The sequence below is a fragment of the Acinonyx jubatus genome, chromosome D1 (assembly GCF_027475565.1).
Source record: "Acinonyx jubatus isolate Ajub_Pintada_27869175 chromosome D1, VMU_Ajub_asm_v1.0, whole genome shotgun sequence".
NCBI classification, from domain to species: domain Eukaryota; kingdom Metazoa; phylum Chordata; class Mammalia; order Carnivora; family Felidae; genus Acinonyx; species Acinonyx jubatus.
In genome coordinates, this window is record NC_069390.1 from 87003106 (window position 1) to 87023897 (window position 20792).

General features: G+C 40.4%; 1 protein-coding gene and 1 non-coding gene across 2 annotated transcripts in view; both read right to left on the minus strand.

The window, feature by feature from the left end:
• The window catches only part of TMEM45B (transmembrane protein 45B), a 38811-nt gene that overhangs the window by 1483 nt on the left and 16536 nt on the right, over window positions 1–20792 (minus strand). Inside the window, exons 2-5 of the mRNA XM_027036918.2 lie at window positions 4378–4574; window positions 2209–2415; window positions 1165–1349; window positions 459–604 (exon numbers count right to left, since the gene is read on the minus strand). Of these exons, the coding sequence (XP_026892719.1) occupies window positions 459–604; window positions 1165–1349; window positions 2209–2415; window positions 4378–4558 (719 nt within the window). The 5' untranslated portion in view covers window positions 4559–4574. The remainder of the gene's footprint in view (window positions 1–458; window positions 605–1164; window positions 1350–2208; window positions 2416–4377; window positions 4575–20792) is intronic.
• Window positions 16858–16968, minus strand: LOC113593280 (U6 spliceosomal RNA). The gene has a single exon (XR_003413370.1). It is a non-coding gene; the product is annotated as a U6 spliceosomal RNA (small nuclear RNA).

The window sequence follows — 20792 nt, forward strand, 5'->3', positions numbered from 1 at the left end:
AGAGTGAGTGAACAGGAATGATCAGCTATCCCAGTAACCTCTGAATAGCCCTCAAAAGGGTACTTGCTGTCATGGCATCGTGTCTGATTGTCACATCTCTGGGGAGGAGGTGGGGCAGATCCAGGAACAAGGGTCTGCGGTCCAGTACCGATGCCTAATTCACAGGTTTTCCTTTCACCCGACAGCCTTCCAGTCTGTCAGAACTGCCTTTGAAACCTGAGTCTGTGAGGTTACTACGACCAGACAGCCCTTCAGCCTTTCAATATCTCGCCCGTTTGCAGGTGTAGACTACCTTGCACAGAACTTGGCAAGTATTTGGCACTCATGAAGTGGTGGTAGTTAGCACTGGTTAGTTATGAAATGTGGGACACTGGAAATAAAAATGCAGTGCAGTAGATTTTGGGGACAAGGGGTTAGGAGAAAAAAGCTAGACAAAAGTTGTCTTCCTTTGGGCTTACCAGTAAACGAGAGAGTAGTTGATGGCCACAATGCAGAGGGCAGCCATGTAGTGCCAGCAGAAACACATGGTGATGAACATGATGTTTGCTTCATCTTTCTGGTCCCATTCAGGTGCTCCAAACGGTGGGAACAGCACAAACCCGATCTGGTGGGTAGTACAGAGAAGTCGGCCTTAGTTGGTTCTGAGAGGCACAAGCTTACGTCCTTCCCGTGCTACCCAAGTTTCCATGCATTCCCATTACCTCCTATTTCTCATACCTCCATTAGCATAGAAAAGGCCTTTTTGCATAGGAGAACTGACCTGAGTCAATTCTGGTTTTAGTATGGGCTTATTAAAATGAAATTTCAGGGCCCACATTGCAAGTCAGCAGTTTAGCAAGTGGAGCTTGTAACAAACTATAGAAATGACCCCTGAAAGTACTGCATGTGAAGCCCTGTGAATGGGGTCAGCACCTCCACTGGGGAGGGCAGATGGGGAATTTCTTAATATGCTCGCTCTGTATGCTCCGTGGATTCTGCTTGTCGATCTGTGAGCAAAGTATTAATGGGTAAAATTAAGTCATGGGGTGGACATGGGGAGACCAGTGGCCATCTCAACCCATTCACATGGCATGTCAGTGCTGCCCCTACATGACTTCTCTTGGACAAACTCAGTGGGGCTCCCTGAATCCACACAATGTGAAGCGCACTGTTTTGAAAAATTACCTGCCAGAACCAGGTGCCCTGAAGAATAACAAGAGTGGTTCGGAAAAGTTGCAGCACAATGTTGTCCCGGAGGATCACCTCTAAGAAGATGCTGAAAGTCCCTCCAAACAGTGCACACAGCAGGAGTGAGTGGATGTGCTGGTCCAAGGGTGGTCGGTTATGGACATGGTAGTAGAAGAGAAAACCTGCACAAAGCCATTTCAGCCATCAGAGATTTGCTGGTTTCTACTCCATTGCTAGAATGCCCTCTTACACCTGTCTCAAAGCGAGATTTTTCAGCAGTTACAAAGTCAGTTTATGTGACGTGGGGCAACAGACGCAGATTAGATTTATTTTTGTATGAAGTGGATATAAGTTGCAAAGGATGTGTCTTAAAATCTCTTAATCCGTGGTAGCTTCAATACAGGATGTGTAGGTGAAAAACGTTGCTGATTGGTGACAAATCGTGTGTGTATGTGTACTTGAAATTCAGTTTTGCCCCGATTCAACCTTTCTTCGTCTCTTCCTGGGGTACAGAAGTGAGGTGGTTGGATTACAAAGTGCCTTCTCATTACTCTGGTTAATATGAGTTATATTGGGAGATCTGTCCTAGCTGCTGGGTGGGTCTCCTGAGGTTTGCAATGGAGTCCAGGCAAGAACACTCCTGGGTGGGGGGTGGAGTACAGTGTCTCTTCCCCCGGACAGAGGGAGTTCTCTGGCATGGGTAGCATCCATCCACGTTTTGGAGAGTTCTTATGTGTTTCAGTGTGCATGTGCACTCAGGTACATGAGTGTGATGGGGGAGGGAGCAGGGAGAGGCTGTGTGCAGAGAGCCAGAGACCGGCTAACAGCCTCAGGTTTTCATGTGCTGTTTTATGGGATATGTCACCTGTATCATCCAGAGCACAGGACCAAGTCCCATTCAGGTTTTTGAAATTCAGAGATTTGGATTTTCTGGGGAAAGTTATTATCTTTGCAGTACTTCTGGTCTTTATATTCTGGTCTGTTACAAATGCAATTTGTCTCTTACTTTGTTATTTTTTTCCATCCCTACCCCTAAGTTACCTTCAGTGAATACTGCCATAGCCATAACCAATCTGTCCACCCCCAGGGGAACGTGGGTGACGAGATAGGTGAGCATGTCCACGATTCCCGAGACTGCAAAGAACAGATACATGGTGCTGTGCTGCCAGTTCATCAACTTCACCCACTGGTTTTCATGGTACAGGTGGAAGTAGGGCCCATCTGGAACAAACTGCTCTGCCAGGATCCCTGCAGGGAAGTGAGAGTGGAAATTAAGGAGGGAAGTGTAGCTCTGGGGCAGATGGGAAACAAATGCCCCCAAGTCATGAATGAAGTCGAGATGCGAGATGCAGGTGAAAGCCTACTTTGCTCTCTCAGATGCAGCTACTTGAGTATAAAAGAAGGCATTTGCTGAGGAGCCTGTGTAGACCTCTTGCCTTTATTGTTTCTTTGGGGGTGGGGGTGCAGAGCAAGGAAGCAATAGAAACAGCCACACAGGTCCCCAGGATATTTGTCCAGTGGCTGAGATGAAGGCAAGGCATCATCACTTATGTGAGAATGTGGCTGGTATGTTCATCTCGGGGCTCAGTGAGCAGTGAAAGAAGTCGCGGAAAGGAACAAGTAGGTGGCAAATAATGGAATCTGAGCAGAGACACGCTGGTGATAAAGGTACCTTTGCACGCCTAAGGGGGAGAAGCAGCTGCCAGGTGTGTCTGTGAGGGCTGACTTCAAGTGCATGGTTTTCCTGAGCACAGAGTGAGCACCTTCCTCTAGCTTTCAGTCTCTGTGCCCTAAACACTGGGAGAAGCAGGTGAGGGTCCCTTCACTGCGGTGTCAGGAGACGTAAGCCTTTGAGATGGGGTAGCTCTCAGTTCTTGTCCCTTCTCTGTCTTTTGTTTAGGAAAGCAAAAGATTGGCCTTTATGCCTGGTGCCATAACGTTCTTGGGGCCTCGAATAATTCTCTACGGCCACCTTCTGAACCCTGTTCTCCAAACTTTGTTTTGTTTTAAACCCAGCCCCTTCCTGAATTTATGCATGAAGGATCAAGGAATTGGTGTAAACAAGCTGGGAGAAGGGAGGCCCACTGACACTAGAATGGAAGTCCTGTGGCAGCAGGGACTGTTTGGTTCCCCCTTGTAGCCTAAAAACCTGGAGCAGTGAGTTCCTGCACATGGTAGGAGCTCAGGAGACGTTGAGTGACTATTAATTTTCACCCAGCAAAGAGGCCAAATATTTTTCTGGCTCTATTTTCTAGGCAAAGTTGATGCCGTCCTTAGCATTTAAGCCATATAGTTCCTGTCACTTCTCAACTCCAGAAAGATGAGATGCCTGGATGGTGAATGGGAAAATTCAGCTAGACCAGGCAAACCAAGCTAAGCACCTTTGCTCCCTCCAAGAGAAGCTGCTGGTGTTGCTTCCATTCCTTCTGAGAGACAGCCAAAGTGATTTCGTGGCAAAATGCAAGTGCAGAATAAGATCCCTCATTACTCACGTTACTCAGAGCGGATCCTGAGGAAGAACACTTTCTACTATTGGCACTGCTGGCCCTTTTTCATGTGGCCATTAGTGGAGTGGAATGGATGACCAGTCACGGTGGAAGGACGTGAAATTTTGTTGGAATGGGACACAGTAAGGGAAAATCCCTTTCAGACAGCCCTCTGTTGGCTTTTTTTGGGGGTCTCTTCCACTGCCTCTCTTATTAGCCGTCCAACATCAAGTTCCCGTCTTTGTAATTGCTTGAGATTTGGGGTTGGAGGATATGCCAAGGAAGTGGGTGGTAACTACTCTTGAGATTCTAGTGGACAATTGGAAAAAAGATGGTTTTTTTCTAAAGCTAAACTCCATTTAGTACTTTCTTATAACTCATGTACATGAGCTCACTCTAATTTGTTCTGTTTTCTATTTTTATTTGTGTTTTACCTTTCTCATAAAGTATATCTTCTGTTCCTACATCTTATACCTGTGTCCTTCTAGGGCAAAGAATGTAGTTTATTTGGCAGTGTTTCATGGTGCGCTACGATGTAAGGTGCTATTAACTGTTAACATTACAAAGCTCAGTGCACAACAGATACTATAAAATATTTACTGGCCAACTGAATATCCCTGTTTATTATCTGCTGGTGGAAACATCCATTTCACAGGGACCAGAAAATGGGTTCAAGTTCTGCATGTGATGGGGAGACCCCTGGACCAGATAAGCCCCTTCTTACCAATGACTGAAAACAAAGTTCGGATTGCGGCTTCAATGATCTCAAGGCGCTGATGGTAATGAGTCAGTTGGCTGCTTTTCCCCTTTTGGTGGAAGTATATCAGTGGATACTTCACTGACCACCACAGTCCAACTATCAAGAAAAAACTCCCTGGGAGAGCATGGCCCTTAAAGTTTGCCATCAGTGTTCTTGGACACCTAAGAAAATAGGGGACAGCTGTTAGGTAACTGAATGAAGAAAACATAAATGTATATTTTGGCAGGAAACACAGTATGTGATTGAGGATTCCAGATCATAAGCCATGTTAAGAAGGATCCACTCATTCTCATAAAATAAGCCTTCATGTTATGTCATCAAAGTCCTGTCTGCTGAGTGAGTGCGCAAGAGAATACTCCTGGCTCTAAGGCTTTTTTAAAAACATGGGTAAAATAAAAGGGGGCTGGGGGTGGGGAGGAGGGTAGGCAAATATTTACTGATCGCAGGGTGCAAAAGCTTACCTAAATGTGGAGAGAATTAAAGAAAATTCATCTACATAAGTATTTTTTGCATATCAAAAACATTAAATCAGGAAGACATTTGTAATAGTTACGGTAAATGGCTATTGTGTTAGTCTTTTGCAAATAAGAAAATGGGCAAAAGACATGAATATGCAATTCACAAAATGATACAAATTGATAAATACTGTAATTCCAGATGACAAATGAAGGTATAATATCATTTTCCACCTAATTTGAAAATAATTTGAAGATTTAGAGATTTGAGGGACACCTGGGTGGCTCAGTTGGTTAAGCGCCCAACTTTGGCTCAGATCATGTTCTCATGATCTCATAGCTCAGAGCCTGGAGACTGCTTCAGGTTCTGTGTCTCCCTCCCTCTCTGCCCCTCTCCTGCTCCTGCTGTGTCTCTCAAAAATAAATAAATGTAAAACAAAAACAAAAAAAATCTAGAGATTTGATGCAGCCTTCTAATATAAAGGAATATGGTCTATATGATTCAAATTTGGTAAAAGTAAAAATGATTATATAGGGACATTCAGTTGACTAATGGCCCCAACTCTTGACTTTGGCTCAGGTTATGTTCTCATGGTTTGTGAGTTTGAGCCCCAAGTCAGGCTCTGTGCTGAGAACTAAGAGCCTGCTTGGGATTCTCTTGTCTCCTCTCTCTCTGCCCCTCCCCCACCCATATATTCTCTCTTTCTCTCTCTCTCTCTCTTTCCTCCCTCTCTCAAAAATAAATACACTTTAGTAAAAAAAAAAAAATTATATAAACACCACCTTATTCCAAAAAAGATAGCAGTCATGATTTATGTTTATCCCATTTACAGTCATGCAGACTATACGATTAAAATGGTAAGTATTGGTTTAAGATGGCAGAGAAGTAGGGGGACCAGGATTTTCCTCAACTCTCAAACACAGCAGTATTGAGGTCAGACCACTTGAAACACCCAGGAATTCGATCTGCGGAGTGGCAGAAAGATCTCCTCAGGTGGAGGGAGACAGCTTGGCAGGATCTAGCCTCGAGCTGAAACTCAAAGGTACAAAAATGCCTCACTTTCTCCTTTCTCCAAATGGAGCTGGAAACATGGCTGTGCTCCTGGGGAGGAGGGAGCCAGCCCAGAATGCATAGTGCAGTGTAACGATCTCAGGGGTACACTGGAAGAGAACAGCCCCCTTCCTTGAGTATTGTGGGAAGAGGGTTTATTGCCTCCCCAAGGACAAGAGTTCCTATAGGTACCAGCCAAAGACCTTTTATCAGCAGGGCAGGGTGGCACTACACCAGAACAGGGTCTGCAAAGTGCAGGGCCCCTTAAGACATGGGGTTTTGAATCCCGGCTGAGTGCCTAGGAGGCGTGAGAGACTGGAGCAGGGCAAGCTGACCCCCCAGCTACTCTCGGAGAGCTGCATGAACAGTGTGGTTTGAGACACTCGATCTGGGGAGGAGAAATTGGGGTGTTGCCATTTTTTCCCCATCACCAACACAGTGGGGCTTCAGAGAGCAGCAGAGCCCCCAGTGGAGGGGAGACCTGCTTTTTTTCCTTTCTCTTTCTCTGAACTTAGCTTTACAGTTTTCTCTGGTCTTTTCTCTCAATTTTCTCTCTCTGTGGGATCAGGCTCCCCCCCACCCCCTCCTCGTTTTCTTTTTCCAGGGTTAAACAGACAAATCAAAGCACATCTGGCTGAAGGTCCAAACACTCCACCACTACAAGCAGGGAGGAACTCTGCAGAGGACTGTCCAGTGGAATAGAGCAGCCAAATACACGACAACAGAGCGCATGCACCAGAAATACTTCCTGAAGTGTCAGGTCCTGGATAGGGTATGATCCCTTTTTAAAATAGTACTCTCAGGTGCAAAAAATACATTGCAGCTAAATGCAGATAAAAATACATTGCAGCTCAGGCCTATCTCAAGCTTTTAAAATACACAAAAGCCAGAAACTTAGCCAAGATGACAAAATGGAAGAATCCTCCCCAAAAGAAAATTCTGGGAAAAATCACAGAGAATTGCTCTCAAGACAGATATAAACAATATATCTGAACAAGAATTTAGATTAACAGTCATAAGACTAATAGCTGGCCTTGAAAAAAGTATAGGAGACAGCAGAGAAACTCTTGCTGCAGAGATCAAAGACCTGAGAACAGTCACGATGAAAGTACTATAATTGAGGTGCAAAATAAACTAGACACAGTGACAGCAAGGATGGAAGAAGCAGAACAGAGAATAGGTGAAACAGAAGATAATATTATGGGAAATGATGAAGTGAAAAAAAGAGGGAAAGGAAATTACTGGATCAAAGGGGGAAATTAGAGAACTAAGTGATTACATGAAATGAAACCATATCTGTGTCATAGAAGTTCCAGAAGAGGAAGAGCAAGAGAAAGGGGCAGAAGGTTTATTTGAACAAATTATAGCTGAGAACTTCCCTAATCTGGGAAAGGAAGCAGGCATTCAAGTCCAAGAGACACAGAGTACTCCCTTCAAAATCAACAAAAACAGATCACCACAACGTATCATAGTGAAACTGGCAAAATACAAAGAGAATTCTGAAAGCAGCTAGGGACAAATGGTCCTTAACCTGTAAGGGTAATAGTATATCTTTCCACTGAAACTTGGCAGGCCAGAAAGGAGTGGCAGGAAATATTCAATATGCTGAATAGGAAAAATATGCAGCCAAGAATCCTTTATCCAGCAAGGCTGTCATTCAGAATAGAAGGAGAGATTAAGACAAAAACTAAAGCAATTCATGACCACTAAACCAGCCCTGCAAGAGATCGTAAGGGGACCCCTCTGAATGGAAAGCAGCAAAAACTACAAAAGATCAGAAACATCACCACAAACACAAAACCTACAGATAACAATGGCACTAAATTCATATCTTTCAATAATCACTCTGAAAGTAAATGGACTAAATGCCTCAATCAAAAGACATAGGATATCAGAATGGATAAAAAAAACAAGATCCATCTATATGCTGCCTACAAGAGACTCATTTTAGACCTCAGGACACCTACAGGTTGAAAGTAAGGGGATGGAGAACCACCTATCATGCTAATGGACGTCAAAAGAAAGCCATAGTAGCCATACTTACATCAGACAAACTAGATTTTAAAACCAAGACAATAACAAGAGATAAAGAAGGGCATTATATCATTAAAGCATCTATTCATCAAGAAGAGCTAACAATCATAAATATGCCCCAACATGAAAGAACCCAAATATATAAATCAATTAATCACAAACATAAGCAAACTTACTGATAATGTAATTATACTTACACTTACAACAATGGACAGATTTTCTAGGTAGAAAATCAATAAGGAAGCAATGGTTCTGAATAACACATTGGACCGGATGGACTTAACAGATATATTCAAAACTTTTCATCCTAAAGCAGCAGAATACATATTCTTGAGTGGACATGGAACATTCTCCAAATAGATCACATACTGGTCACAAAACAGCCCAAGTACACAAAGATTGAGATCATACCATGCATATTTTCAGATCACAACGCTATGTAACTTGAAATCAACCACAAGGAAAAATTTGGAAATATCCCAAATACATGGAGGTTAAAGAACATTCTACTAAAGAATAAATGGATTAATCAGGAAATTAAAGAAGAAATTAAAAAAATACATGTATGCAAATGAAAATGAAAACACGACAGTCCAAACCCTTTGAAATGCAGCAAAGGCAGTCCTAAGAGGAAAATACATTGCAGCTCAGGCCTATCTCAAGAAACAAGAAAGATCCCAAATACACAATCTAACCTCACACCTAAAGGACCCCAAAATTCAGCAGCAAATAAACCCAAAACCAGTAGAAGAAGGGAAACTGTAAAGATTACATCATAAATAAATGACATAGAATCCAAAACAAACAAAGAGTAGAACAGATCAATGAATCTAAGAGCTGGTTTTTTGAAAGAATAAACAAAATTGATAAACCTACACCCAGATTTCTCAAAAACTAAAGAGAGAGGACCCAAATAGATAAAAATCATGAAAGGAAGAGGAGAGATCACAACACCACAGAAATACAATTATTAGAGAATACTATGAAAAATTTTATGCCAAATTGGACAATCAGGAAGAAATGGACAAATTCCTAGATACACACTACCAAAACTCAAGTGGAAAGAAAGAAAAATTTGAACAGACCCATAACCAGGGAAGAAATTGAATCAGTTATCAAAAATCTCCCAATAAATAAGAGTCCTGGGTCAGATGGCTTCCCAGGGGGAATTCTACCAGACATTCAAAGCAGAGTTAATACCTATTCTGCTCAAACTGTTCCAAAAAATAGAAATGGAAGGAAGCTTCCAGACTCATTCTATGAAGCCAGTATTTCCTTGATTCCAAAACCAGATAAAGACCCTACTAAAAAGGAGAATTGGAGGCCAATATCCCTGATGAATCTGGAGGCAAAAATTCTCAACAAAAAACACTAGCAAATCAAATTCAACAGTACAATAAAAGAATTATTCACCATGATCAAGTGAGATTCATTTCTGGGATGCAGGGCTGGTTCAATATTTGCAAATCAATCAACATGATATGCAACATTAATAAAAGAAAGGATAAGAACCATATGATCCTGGGGGTGCCTGGGTGGCTCAGTTAAGTGGCTGACTCTTGATTTCAGCTCAGGTCATGATTTCATGGTTCATGAGTTTGAGCTCCATGTTGGGCTCTGCACTCACTGCATGGAGTCTGTTTCTGATCTTCAGATATTCTGTCTCCCTATTTCTAGCCTTCCCCTGCTTCTTCTCTTTCTGTCTTTCCCTCTCTCTCTCTCTCTCAAAAATAAGCATTAAAATATTTAAAAAATAAGAACCATATGATCCTATCAATAGATACAGAAAAAGCATTTGACAAAATACAGCATCCTTAATAAAAGCCCTCAAGCAAGTCGGGATAGAAGGAACATACCCTAACATCATAAAAGCCATATTTGAAAGGCCCACAGCTAATATCATACTCAATTAAGAAAAACTGAGAGCTTTCCCCCTGAGATCAGGAACACGACAGGGATGTCTGCTCTCCCCACTGTTGTTCAACATTGTGTTGGAAGTCCTAGCTTCAACAACCAGACGACAAAACGAAATACAAAAAGGCAGCCAAATTGGCAAAGAAGAAGTCAAACTTTCACTCTTCATAGATGACATGATACTCTACATGGAAAACCTGAAAGACTCCACTAAAAAACTGCTAGAGCTGATGCATGAATTCAGCAAAGTCACAGGATATAAAGTCAATGTACAGAAATCAGTTGCATTTTACACACCAACAATGAAGCAACAGAAAGAGATATCAAGGAATAGATCCCATTTACAATTGCACCCAAACCCATAAGACATCTAGGTTAAAGATTAAAACCATCTAGGTTAAAAAAGAAAACCAAAGCTGGAGGCATCACAATCCCAGACTATAACCTGTATTACAAACCTGTAATCATCAAGACAGTTATGGTATTGGCAGAAAAACAGACACATCGATCAATGGAATAGAATAGAGAACCCAGAAATGGACCCACAATATATGGTCAACTAATGTCGACAAAGCAGGAAAAAGTATCCAATGGATAAAAGACAGTCTCTTCAGCAAATGGTGCTAGGAGAACTGGACAGTAACATGCAGAAGAATGAAACTGGACCACTTTCTTACACCATTCACAAAAATAAATTCAACATGGATGAAAGACATAAATGTGAGACAGGAAACCATCAAAACCCTAGAGAAGAAAACAGGCAGCAACCTCTTTGACCTTGGCCGTAGCAACTTCTTACTTGACATGTCTCCAGAGACAAGGAAAATAAAAGCAAAAATGAACTATTGGGACCTCATCAAGATAAAAAGCTTCTGGGGGCATCTGGGTGGCTTAGTTGGTTAAGTGTCCAACTTTGGCTCAGGTCATGATCTCCTGGTTTGTGGGTTTGAGCCCTGCATCAGGATCTGTGCTGACAGCTGGGAGCCTGGAGCCTGCTTCGGGTTCTGGGTCTCCCTCTCTCTCTGTCCCTCCCCAACTCATGCTATGTCTCTCAAAAATAAATAAACATTAAAAAAATAAAAAAAAAGCTTCTGCACAGCAAAGAATATCAGTGAAACTAAAAGGCAACCAATGGAATGGGAGAAGATATTTGCAAATGCCATATTAGATAAAAGGTTAGTATCCCAAATCTATAATGGACTTCACAAATTTGGGGCGCCCAGGCAGCTCAGTCAGTTAAGTGTATGACTTTTGATTTTGGCTCAGGTTATCGTCTCATGGTTCATGGGGTTGAGCCCTGCATTGGTCTCTGCACTGACAGCTTGGAGCCTGCTTGGGATTCTCTCTCTCCCTCTCTCTGCCCCTCCCCTGCTCACTCTCTCTATCTATATCTGTGTCTCAAAATAAATAAACATTTATTTAAGAACTTACCAAACTCAACATCCAAGAAACAAATAATCCAGTGAAAAAATGGGCAGAAGACATGAATAGACACTTTTCAAAGAAGGCATCCAGATGGCAAACAGACACATGAAAATATGCTCATTGTTCATCATCAGGGAAATGCAAATCAAAACCACAAATGAAATACATCTCACACCGGTCAGAATGGCTAAAATTAACAACTCAGGAAATAACAGATGTTGGCGAGGATGTTGAGAAAGGGGAACCCTATTGCTCTGTTGGTGAGAATGTAAACTGGTGCAACCACCAGTGTGGAGATTCCTCAAAAAATTAACAGTAAAACTACCCTATGGCCCAGCAATTGCACTACTAGGAATTTATCCAAAGGATAGAAAAATGCTGATTCAAAGGGGCACATGCACCCCAATGTTTATAGCAATGCTATCAACAATAGTCAAATTATGGAAAGAGCCCACTGTCCATCAACTGATGAGTGGCTTAAGAAGATGTTATGTAAATATACATATATACAATGGAATACTACTCACTGATGAAAAAGAATGAAACCTTGCCATTTGCAACAATGTGGATGGAGCTGGAGGGTATTATGCTAAGTGAAATAAGTCAATCAGAGGAAGACAAATATCATATGATTTCACTCATATGTGGAATTTGAGAAACTTAACAGATGAACATAGGGGAAGGGAAGGAAAATAAGATAAAAACAGAGAGGGAGGCAAACCATAAAGGACTTTAATACAGAGAACAAACTGAGGGTTGATGGGGGGAGTGCCGGGGGTGGGTTAAATGGGTTATTAGCATTAAGGAGGGAACTTTTCAGGTTGAGCACTGGGTGTTGCATGTAAGAGATGAATCACTGGGTTCTACTCCTGAAGCCAAGAGTACACTGTCTGTTAAGTAACTTGAAAATAAAGAAAATAATAATAAAAAACAAAACAACAACAACAAAAGATAAGTGTTAGCTAGAACTGATTCAGAAGGAAAATGATTCTAATCCTGGGGGACCTGGGTGGTGACCTAAAGAATGTGTAAAGTGGGAGAAAAACAGCAGGTGATGGTGATTAGAACATATCTGCTAGGAACAGAAAGATGGTCTGCACATGCTATTCCAGCCCTGGCCATCAGGGACATCTACCCCTCTATCAGTGGTACATGGTTAGGGCTATTTCACATCTGATACATTTACAGCTGAGGTCTCCACCCTTCACCAAGAACTTTCACAAGTTTAAAAAAAAACTTTATAGTTAAAAAAAAATCAAATTGCATTTAAAATTCTTAAAATGAAAAGCAGCAGCCCCATGTCCCATTCCTCCTCACCCACTAGTGAAACCACTTTAAACCCTTCCCACTGTTTCTTCTGGTACTTACTTCCACAATTCTCATTCATTTGTGCATGCTGCCATTTGTTATTATATCGTTGTCAGGCGTTATCCACCAACTTCCTGGAGCTCTCTTATAACCTCTCCCTCCTCTTCAACCGGTCATGTTCACAGTAGTTACATTGTGTTCATTTGCTTAAATCATTAGTTTCATTATTATGGCTCTGTAGATCCAAAGTCCTTACCAGAGCTGATAAATCCTACGTGATCCTGAGCTATCTCTTTGACCTCTCTCCTACCCCTTCAGCCGTGCAACACAGGGTCCCTTCCATTGCCTTCCATTTCCAAGTACAGACCCCCTCCTGCTTCTGGGCCTGGGCTGTCTGTTCTTTCTAGTGGTTCCCCAAAGAGAGCCAACAGGTCTTTCCTTCATTTTCTTCAGGTATCTGTTCAAATGTTACTTTATTCCCTGACTACTTTGTGAAAAGTAGTAGGCATGTCCCACTTTCCAATCCAGGTATACTACTGCTTCTCCTCCTACTTTTCCTTCTCCCTCTCCTCCTTCTTCTTCTCCTCCGCTTCCTCCTCATCCTCGTCCTCTTCCTCCTCCTCTTCCCTCTTTTTTTTTTTTTTTAAGAATTCATTGTATGTTTATTATTTACAGCTAATCATTACCTAACAAATGCTATCTGGTGTACGTCTAAATTTTCTTTAAGGCATGGATCACTATCTGATATTGCATATTGATTTTCTTTTTAGCATCCAGCTCTATCCACTAGAATGTACACTCCCTGAAAGGAGGGATTTGATCTGTTTTGTTGTTGCCGTTAGCCCAGTGCTTACAGCAGGCCCTGACTTGGTAAGCACTCAAATATTTGTGGAACGAATACATGCTCATCCAAGTAGCATATTATGGGTTGTATTTTCACCATTGTTATTTTATTCTGGAATTAATATTTGCCTTGTTTTTCATTTGTTTACTTTCCCATATACCTAATCACTGTGTTTTTCCCCAAAAGAGCTAACAGATCTGCTAAATGTCCTCCAAATTAATGTCTAGATATTCAAACATCAGAAAACTTGTCAGTTCCATTTTATTCCTAGAGACCTTTCTTCCAGGACCTTTTATCCTCTGTCCCCAAAACTGGACTGGTTGTCTATCATCCTGGAGCATTTGGCACTATCTTTTAAATTCCCTTTGTCTTTTCCTGTTTTTGACCCCTCTGTTTCTTGGATGCCATTTATTCTTCTGTCCTGGTTTATTTCCATTAATATGCCTCTAGTTATTCCCCAAAATATGAACAAAAGGTAGATTCTTTGAGAATTTGCATGGCTACAATCTCTGCATTTTTAAATAATCAAAACGGGCTTCCTTAATCTATTCATATTCATTGTAATTATTAACGTGGTTACATTTTGCTACTTGTTTTCTATGTCTCTTTTATGTTTTTTCAAAAAGACTATTTTTTTAGAGCTCTAAGCAACAACAAAATTGAGAGTAATGTACAGAGATTTTCCCTACACCTTTTGCCTGCACACGTGCACAGTCTCCCCTATTTTTGATACCACTCATCAGAATGGTGCTTTTTTTTTTTTTTAAACCAAGGATGAGTCTACATTGACACATCATAATTACCAAAGTCCATAGTTTGCCGGAGGGTTCATTACTGATGTTGTGCATTCTATGGCTTTGGACAAAATTATAATGACATGTACCCATCATTATAAATAACACACAGAGTATTTTTACTGCCCTAAAAATTCCCTGTGCCCTGCCTATTCATTTCTTACCCCCCCCCACCTCTGACACCACCCCTTTTTATTATCTCCATAGTTTTGCTTTTTCCAGAATGTCAAATGTTGGAATCATACAGTATGTAGCCTCTTCAGATTGGCTTCTCTCACTTGCTAATAGGCAGTTTAGTTTCCTCCGGGTCTTTTCACGGCTTGATAGTTCATTTCTTTCTGGCACTGAACAATATTCCATTGTCTGGATATACCGCAGTTTATTTATACACTCAACTACTGAAGGACATCTTGGTTGCTTCCAAGATTCTGGAATTATGAATGAAGCTGTTAGAAACACCTGTGTGTAGGTTTTGTGTGGACATAAGTTTTTATCTCCTTTGGGTAAACAGCAAAGAGCAGAATTGCTGGATTGTATGCATAGTGTCACAGGAACTGCCAAACTATCTTCCAAAGCAGCTGTACCATTCTGCATTCTCACCAGCAGCGTATGAGAGTTCCTGTTACTTTACACACTCCCTGGCATCTGGTGTCAGTGTTCTGGATTCTGGCCATTCCAGGAGGTATGTTATGCTGTCTCATCATTTTCATTTTCATTTCCCTGATGATATACTACGATGTGGAGCATTTTTTCATATGCTTACTTGTATGTCTTAGGTGAAGTGTCTGTCAAGGTGGTTTGGCCCATTAAATTTTTTTTTCTTAAGTTTTAAGTTATTTTGGATATCAGTCTTTTAACAGATGTGTCCTTTTGCAAATATTTTCTCCTAGTCTCTGGCTTGTCTTCTAATTTTCTTGATTTTTGTCTTTTGCAGAGCAGTAGTTTTTAATTTTAATGAAGTCCACCTTATCAGGTACTTCTTTCATGGATAATGTCTTTGGTGTTGTTAATCTAACAAGGTATCACCATATACAAGGTCATCTAGGTATTCTTTTATATTATCTTCTAGGAATTTTACAGCTGTGCATTTTACATTTAGATTTATGGTGCATTTGGTTGAAACAAAAGTTTCAAGTTTTGTGATGGTGTAAGGTCTGTGTCTAGATTAATTTTTTTGCATGTGGATATCCAGTTGTTCTAGCACCATTTATTGAACAGACTATCTCTGCTCCATTGTGTTGCCTTTATTCTTTTGTCAAAGGTCAGTTGATCAAGGTGTATTTCTGGGCCCTATATTTCATTGATCTATTTATCTATTTTTTTTGCCAATACCACATTCTCTTGGTTACTATAGCTTTAACATAAGTCTTGAAATTGGGTAACATGAGTCCTTTGACTTTGTTCTTCAGTATTTTGTTGGCTATTCTGGGTCTTTGGCCTTTCCATATAAACTTTAGAATCAATTTGTCAACATCCATGAAATAACTTTCTGGGATCTTGATTGAAATTGCATTTAATCTATAGATCTAGTGGGGAAGAACTGACATCTTGACAATAGTGTCTTCCTGTCCATGAACATGGAATATCTTTCCATTTAGTTCTTTGGTTCCATTCATCAGAGTTTTATGGTTTTCCTCTCCTTATTTTGTTAGCTTCATACTTATTTCTTTAAAAATTTTTTTAAAAATGTTTATTTATTTTTGAAAGAGAGAGAGAGAGAGAGACAGAGCAGGAGCAGGGAGGGGCAGAGAGAGAGGCAGACACGGAATCAAAGTAGGCTCCAGGCTCTGAGCTGTCAGTACAGAGCCCGACACAGGCTTGAACTCACAAACTGCAAGATCATGACCTGAGCCTAAGTCAGATGCTTAACCAACTGAGCCACCCAGGTACCCCAAGTATTTCTTTTTTGCAGGGTGCTAATGTAAATGTTGTGTTTTTAATTTCAAATTCCACTTGTTCTCTCAGACCTTTTTTGTTCCTCTGTTCCTTGTTTACTGCTGTCTTTTGTGTATAAATAATTTTTTTTATGTTTATTTATTTTTGGGTGAGAGACAAAGCTTGAGTAGGAGAGAGACAGAGAAAGAGAGGGAGACACAGAATCCGAAGCAGGCTCCAGGCTCTGAGCTGTCAGCACAGAGCCTGACGCAGGGCTTGAACTCATAGACCGCGAGATCGTGACCTGAGTGGAAGTCAAACTGTCAACTGAATGAGCCACCCAGGTACCCCTAATGTACTATTCTAATTCTTCTTTTCATTTTTTTAAGCTATGTTTTTGAAACCTTATTTTTCTTTTTTAGTGTTTGCTCTAGGAATTACAGTATGCATCCCTGTCTACTTTAGGTTAATATTAACTTAATTCTGGTAAAATATAGCAGCTTTGTTAATTTATAGTTTCATTTCCAACCCCCTTCATCATGCCATTGTTGGTATACATATCAACAGTCAATAAATATATTAAATATAAGTATGTGATATATATTATAAACCAACAGTATTGCAATTAGTGCTTTAAATAGGCCTTTTATTTTTTACTTTTTCATTAAATTTTGAATTTTAATTCCAGTATAGTTAACAGATATATTATATTAGTTTTAGGTGTACAATATAGTAATGCAACAAAAAAATATGGAACACTTCACGAATTTGTGTGTCAATCTTGTGCAGGGAGGGGCCACATTAATCTTTGCTGTATCATTCTAATTTTAGTATGTGTGCTGCTGAAGTGAGCACTAAATAGTCTTATATTTTTCAGGAAATAGAGACAGATAGCCTTTTATATTTAATTACATATTTACCATTTCTAGTGCTCTTCATTCTTTTCTGTGCATTTGAATAACCCTCTAATCTCATTTAGTTCCAGCCTGAAGGATATCCTTTAATATTTCTTATAGAGCAGTTCTGTTACCAATGAATTCTTTCAGTTTTGCTTTTCTGGAAATATCTTTATTTCATCTTCATTTTTGAAGACTAGTTAGGTTGGATATAGACTTCTTAGTTGGCAGTTTTTTCTTTCAACACTTTGATTATATCATTCCACGGGCTTCTGACCTCCCATGGTACTGGTGAGAAATCAGTTATTACTCATACTGTTATTTCCCAGTGAGTCACTTTTTTTCTTGCTTTCAAAATTTTCTTGTTGGGGTGCCTGGGTGGCCCAGTTGGTTAAGCCTCCAACCTCAGCTCAGGTCATGATCTCACAGTTCCTGGGTTTGAGCCCCGCATCCGGCTCTGCGCTGACAGAGCACAGATATTTATTTTATCTCCCCAAAATAAATAAACGTTAAAAAAATTAAAAAAAATTTTTGTTTCTTGATATCTTTGGTTTTCAGCCGTTTGACTCTGACATATCTTTGTGTTATTCATTTTGTAGGTTTTTTGTTTTGTTTTTGTTGTTGTTTTTATCTTGGCTGAGCTTCTTGGGTCTATAGTTTAATATTTTTCATCAAACTTGGGGAGTTTCCAGCCATTAATTCTTCAATTATTTTTTCTGACTCCCTTTCCCTGTTCATTCCCATGTTTAACCCATTGAGCCAAGGATTTTCAACCTCCCAATCACTACCCTGAACCGTGTCTGTTTCCCCTGGCAGCAAAACTATTTGTTTTCATGGTTAGCACCAAGTTACTTAAAAGTCTTTGAGTGAAGGGAATTAATGGCAGCAGCCCCAGGCAACAAGGCCATAGTCTCCAACTGTTGTTACCTGAAGATCTAGTAGCTTTTCAAAAATAAAAGCTTCTGTTGAGAGTTTAGCTGAACTACTCCATAATATTGCTGTCTCCTCCATTTTGTGTAGCCAGGTGACCTGCAGGGGCAAACATGCCCTAGATAACAGCTGCAGGGCCACAAGTAAACATGTTCAAGATATGAGTTCCCCAATGGCCCTTGTGGTAAACAGTCCTCCTCCTCTCAGGGCCTTCCCCTTATGCAGCCCTTAAATAAGATCCCTGTGAGGCTTACCAAAACCCTGTTCTTTCTTGTTTGAATTGACCAACCCAGACTTAGCCTGGGAATCCTAAGGGCTCTATTTGTGGGTCCCAGTAAAGGTATGTACACCAGGTCCTGCCACAGTCTCCACATGTACTCTGCCTTGACCTCCCCGTATGGCCCCTTGAGGCAGGACTTGTACCTTCTCCAGGACCTGGGAGTAATAAAATTCTCTATTTCAGTAGTATCTTGTTGAACAGAGACTCACCATCAGACACCCGGGCACCCTTCTTAGCAAATGTTAATTTAACAAAGTCACAACAGCTTCTCAATTTGTTGTCTGACTTTGGTTCATTACCAGTTCCCAGAAATGGCTGGTTTTGACAAATTGTCTAGCTTTATACAATTTTTTGGCTTGTTTTTAGTTTTTTTGCAGAAAGAAACTGCCTACCTATTCATTCTGCCTTAACTGGAAGGCCTTCTTCCCCTTCTTTTTTTCATTTTTTTTAAGACCCTATATTGATCAATATTTTTTTAAAAAATTCTAACATTTATTTATTTTTGAGAGAGAGAGAGACAGAGTGCAAGTGGGAAGGGGCAGAAAGAGAGGGAGACACAGAATCCAAAGCAGGTTCCAGGTTCCAAGCTGTCAGCACAGGGCCTGATGCAGGGCTTGCACTCATGAACTGTGAGATCATGACCTAAGCCAGAGTTGGATGCTTAACTGACTGAGCCACCCAGGTGCCCCACTGATCAATATATTTTTTTAAAAACCTCCATTTTCTTTTCATGTTTAACCGAGGTCCCTCTCAAGATCCAGCCTATTATACTCCCTTGTCTTCCTAGCCAGAAGTGCAGAAAAACCAGCTTTGCAAATCCTTCCTGTCCCGTCTCATTTTTTTCTGAGGAGCGGTACCCTAAATAAAGGCAGAGTCCTTGTCTGTCTTTCTGTAGTGCATACCACTTGTCAAACCCCACCCTTCCCTTTTACCTGGTTTAAAATGCACCTCAGTGGATGGTAGGGCCCACAGCATGTCTGTAGAAACTGTTTCTAAATTTACTTATGCTACTTGGAAAGCTGAATACCTTGATTTGATGAGGGAGAGGAGCAGGGAGGTAGATTTCTTCCATTAATCAATTATTAGATTAGTTTATTTGCTTAGCTACATCATAGGACATGTGGTAGAAATACAGGATGGGTCAGTTTCAATAAGGAGAAACAAGGTAATAACTAATTTCAAATAGAAGAATAAAAATTTAGACTTCTGATAATTTTGATAACACCATTCAAACAGGCTAAGTCCCTGAGAAGTCTAGCTTAAAAAAATAATTTAAAAATAAGTATTAAATAAAAAAAAAAGCAAATACTCAAGGGGTAAGCTGCCAAGAATTACATGGTACAAAATATTTCAATCTAAGGAAAACCCACAGAGAAGAAGCATCAGAAAGTACTTCTGCAAGGAAAAGTTTCCTAACATTCTTATTTTAATATATTCATTGTTTTTTGATATTGTGTGAGATAGTATGGGAGTGTGAAGGGAAGATTGAGTGTTTTGGAGAGGTGGTACCTTTTTTTTTTTTTTTTTTTTTTTTTTACTGTTTATTTTCTTTTTGAGAGAGAGCATGAGCAGGGAAGGGGCAGAAAGAGAGAATCCCAAGCAGGCTCAATGATGCCAGCACAGAGCCTGATGCCGGGCTGGAACTCACGAAACGCAAGATTGTGACCTGAGCTGGAGTCAGATGCTTAATGGGCTGAGCCATCCAGGCAGCCGTGGAGAGGGGGTAGCTTTGAGTTAAAGCTGGCAACCAAGAAGACTAGTGGTTCGTGTTATGTCTAAGGAGATCACAGGAAAAGGAACATCATTTGAATAAGAGGTTTGACATGCTTTCCTTGCCCTCCTTATCTTTAGCCATTTCCTTCCTCTATATTCTCTATTTTTCATTTGAGGTAAGTGAAATGAAGACAGGTTGATGGTGTCCAGAAGAGAAAATGCGGGTAAGAGTAAGGAAGAGTAGGGGACAAGGAAAGAAGAGGACAGAAGAGTCATAGACATAGAGAGAGGGAGCAAAAGAAATGAAAAATTATGGCCAATGTGATTTGCCTGTAGTTAAAAACAAAACGTGATATGGGCCTTTAAAAAAAAAAAAGCCTGAATTTTCCCTTATTTTAGATGAAGAAAGTACACATAGTGGAAGGATAGGATGTACCTAGATGAGTGAGAGACTCAAAACCAAGAAGAAAAATGAATTTTATTTTCTTCCTTGAGTGCCTGGGCTTAGCAACCAGCACCCTCCAACATTAGAACCAAGGACTTGGCTTTCATACTTACTAATACATACTTAATGAATTATGGTTTATCTTCACCATGGGATATTATGTAACCATTAAAAAGAATGAATTAGAGCTATACCAGCTGTTCTAGAAGGTTTTCCATGAGAGAGCTGGCTGAGACAAGCAAGATGGAAAAAACTATTACTTATAATATGACTCCATTTTAAACAACAAAGGTAATGTCCTGCATATATGTATTACATATGTATACAGGTATATGATTATATGAACAGGGAAAGCAAAATGGAAGACTACTTTGAGGGTATTTAACACTATTCATTAAGTATTTCTGGCTCTCTG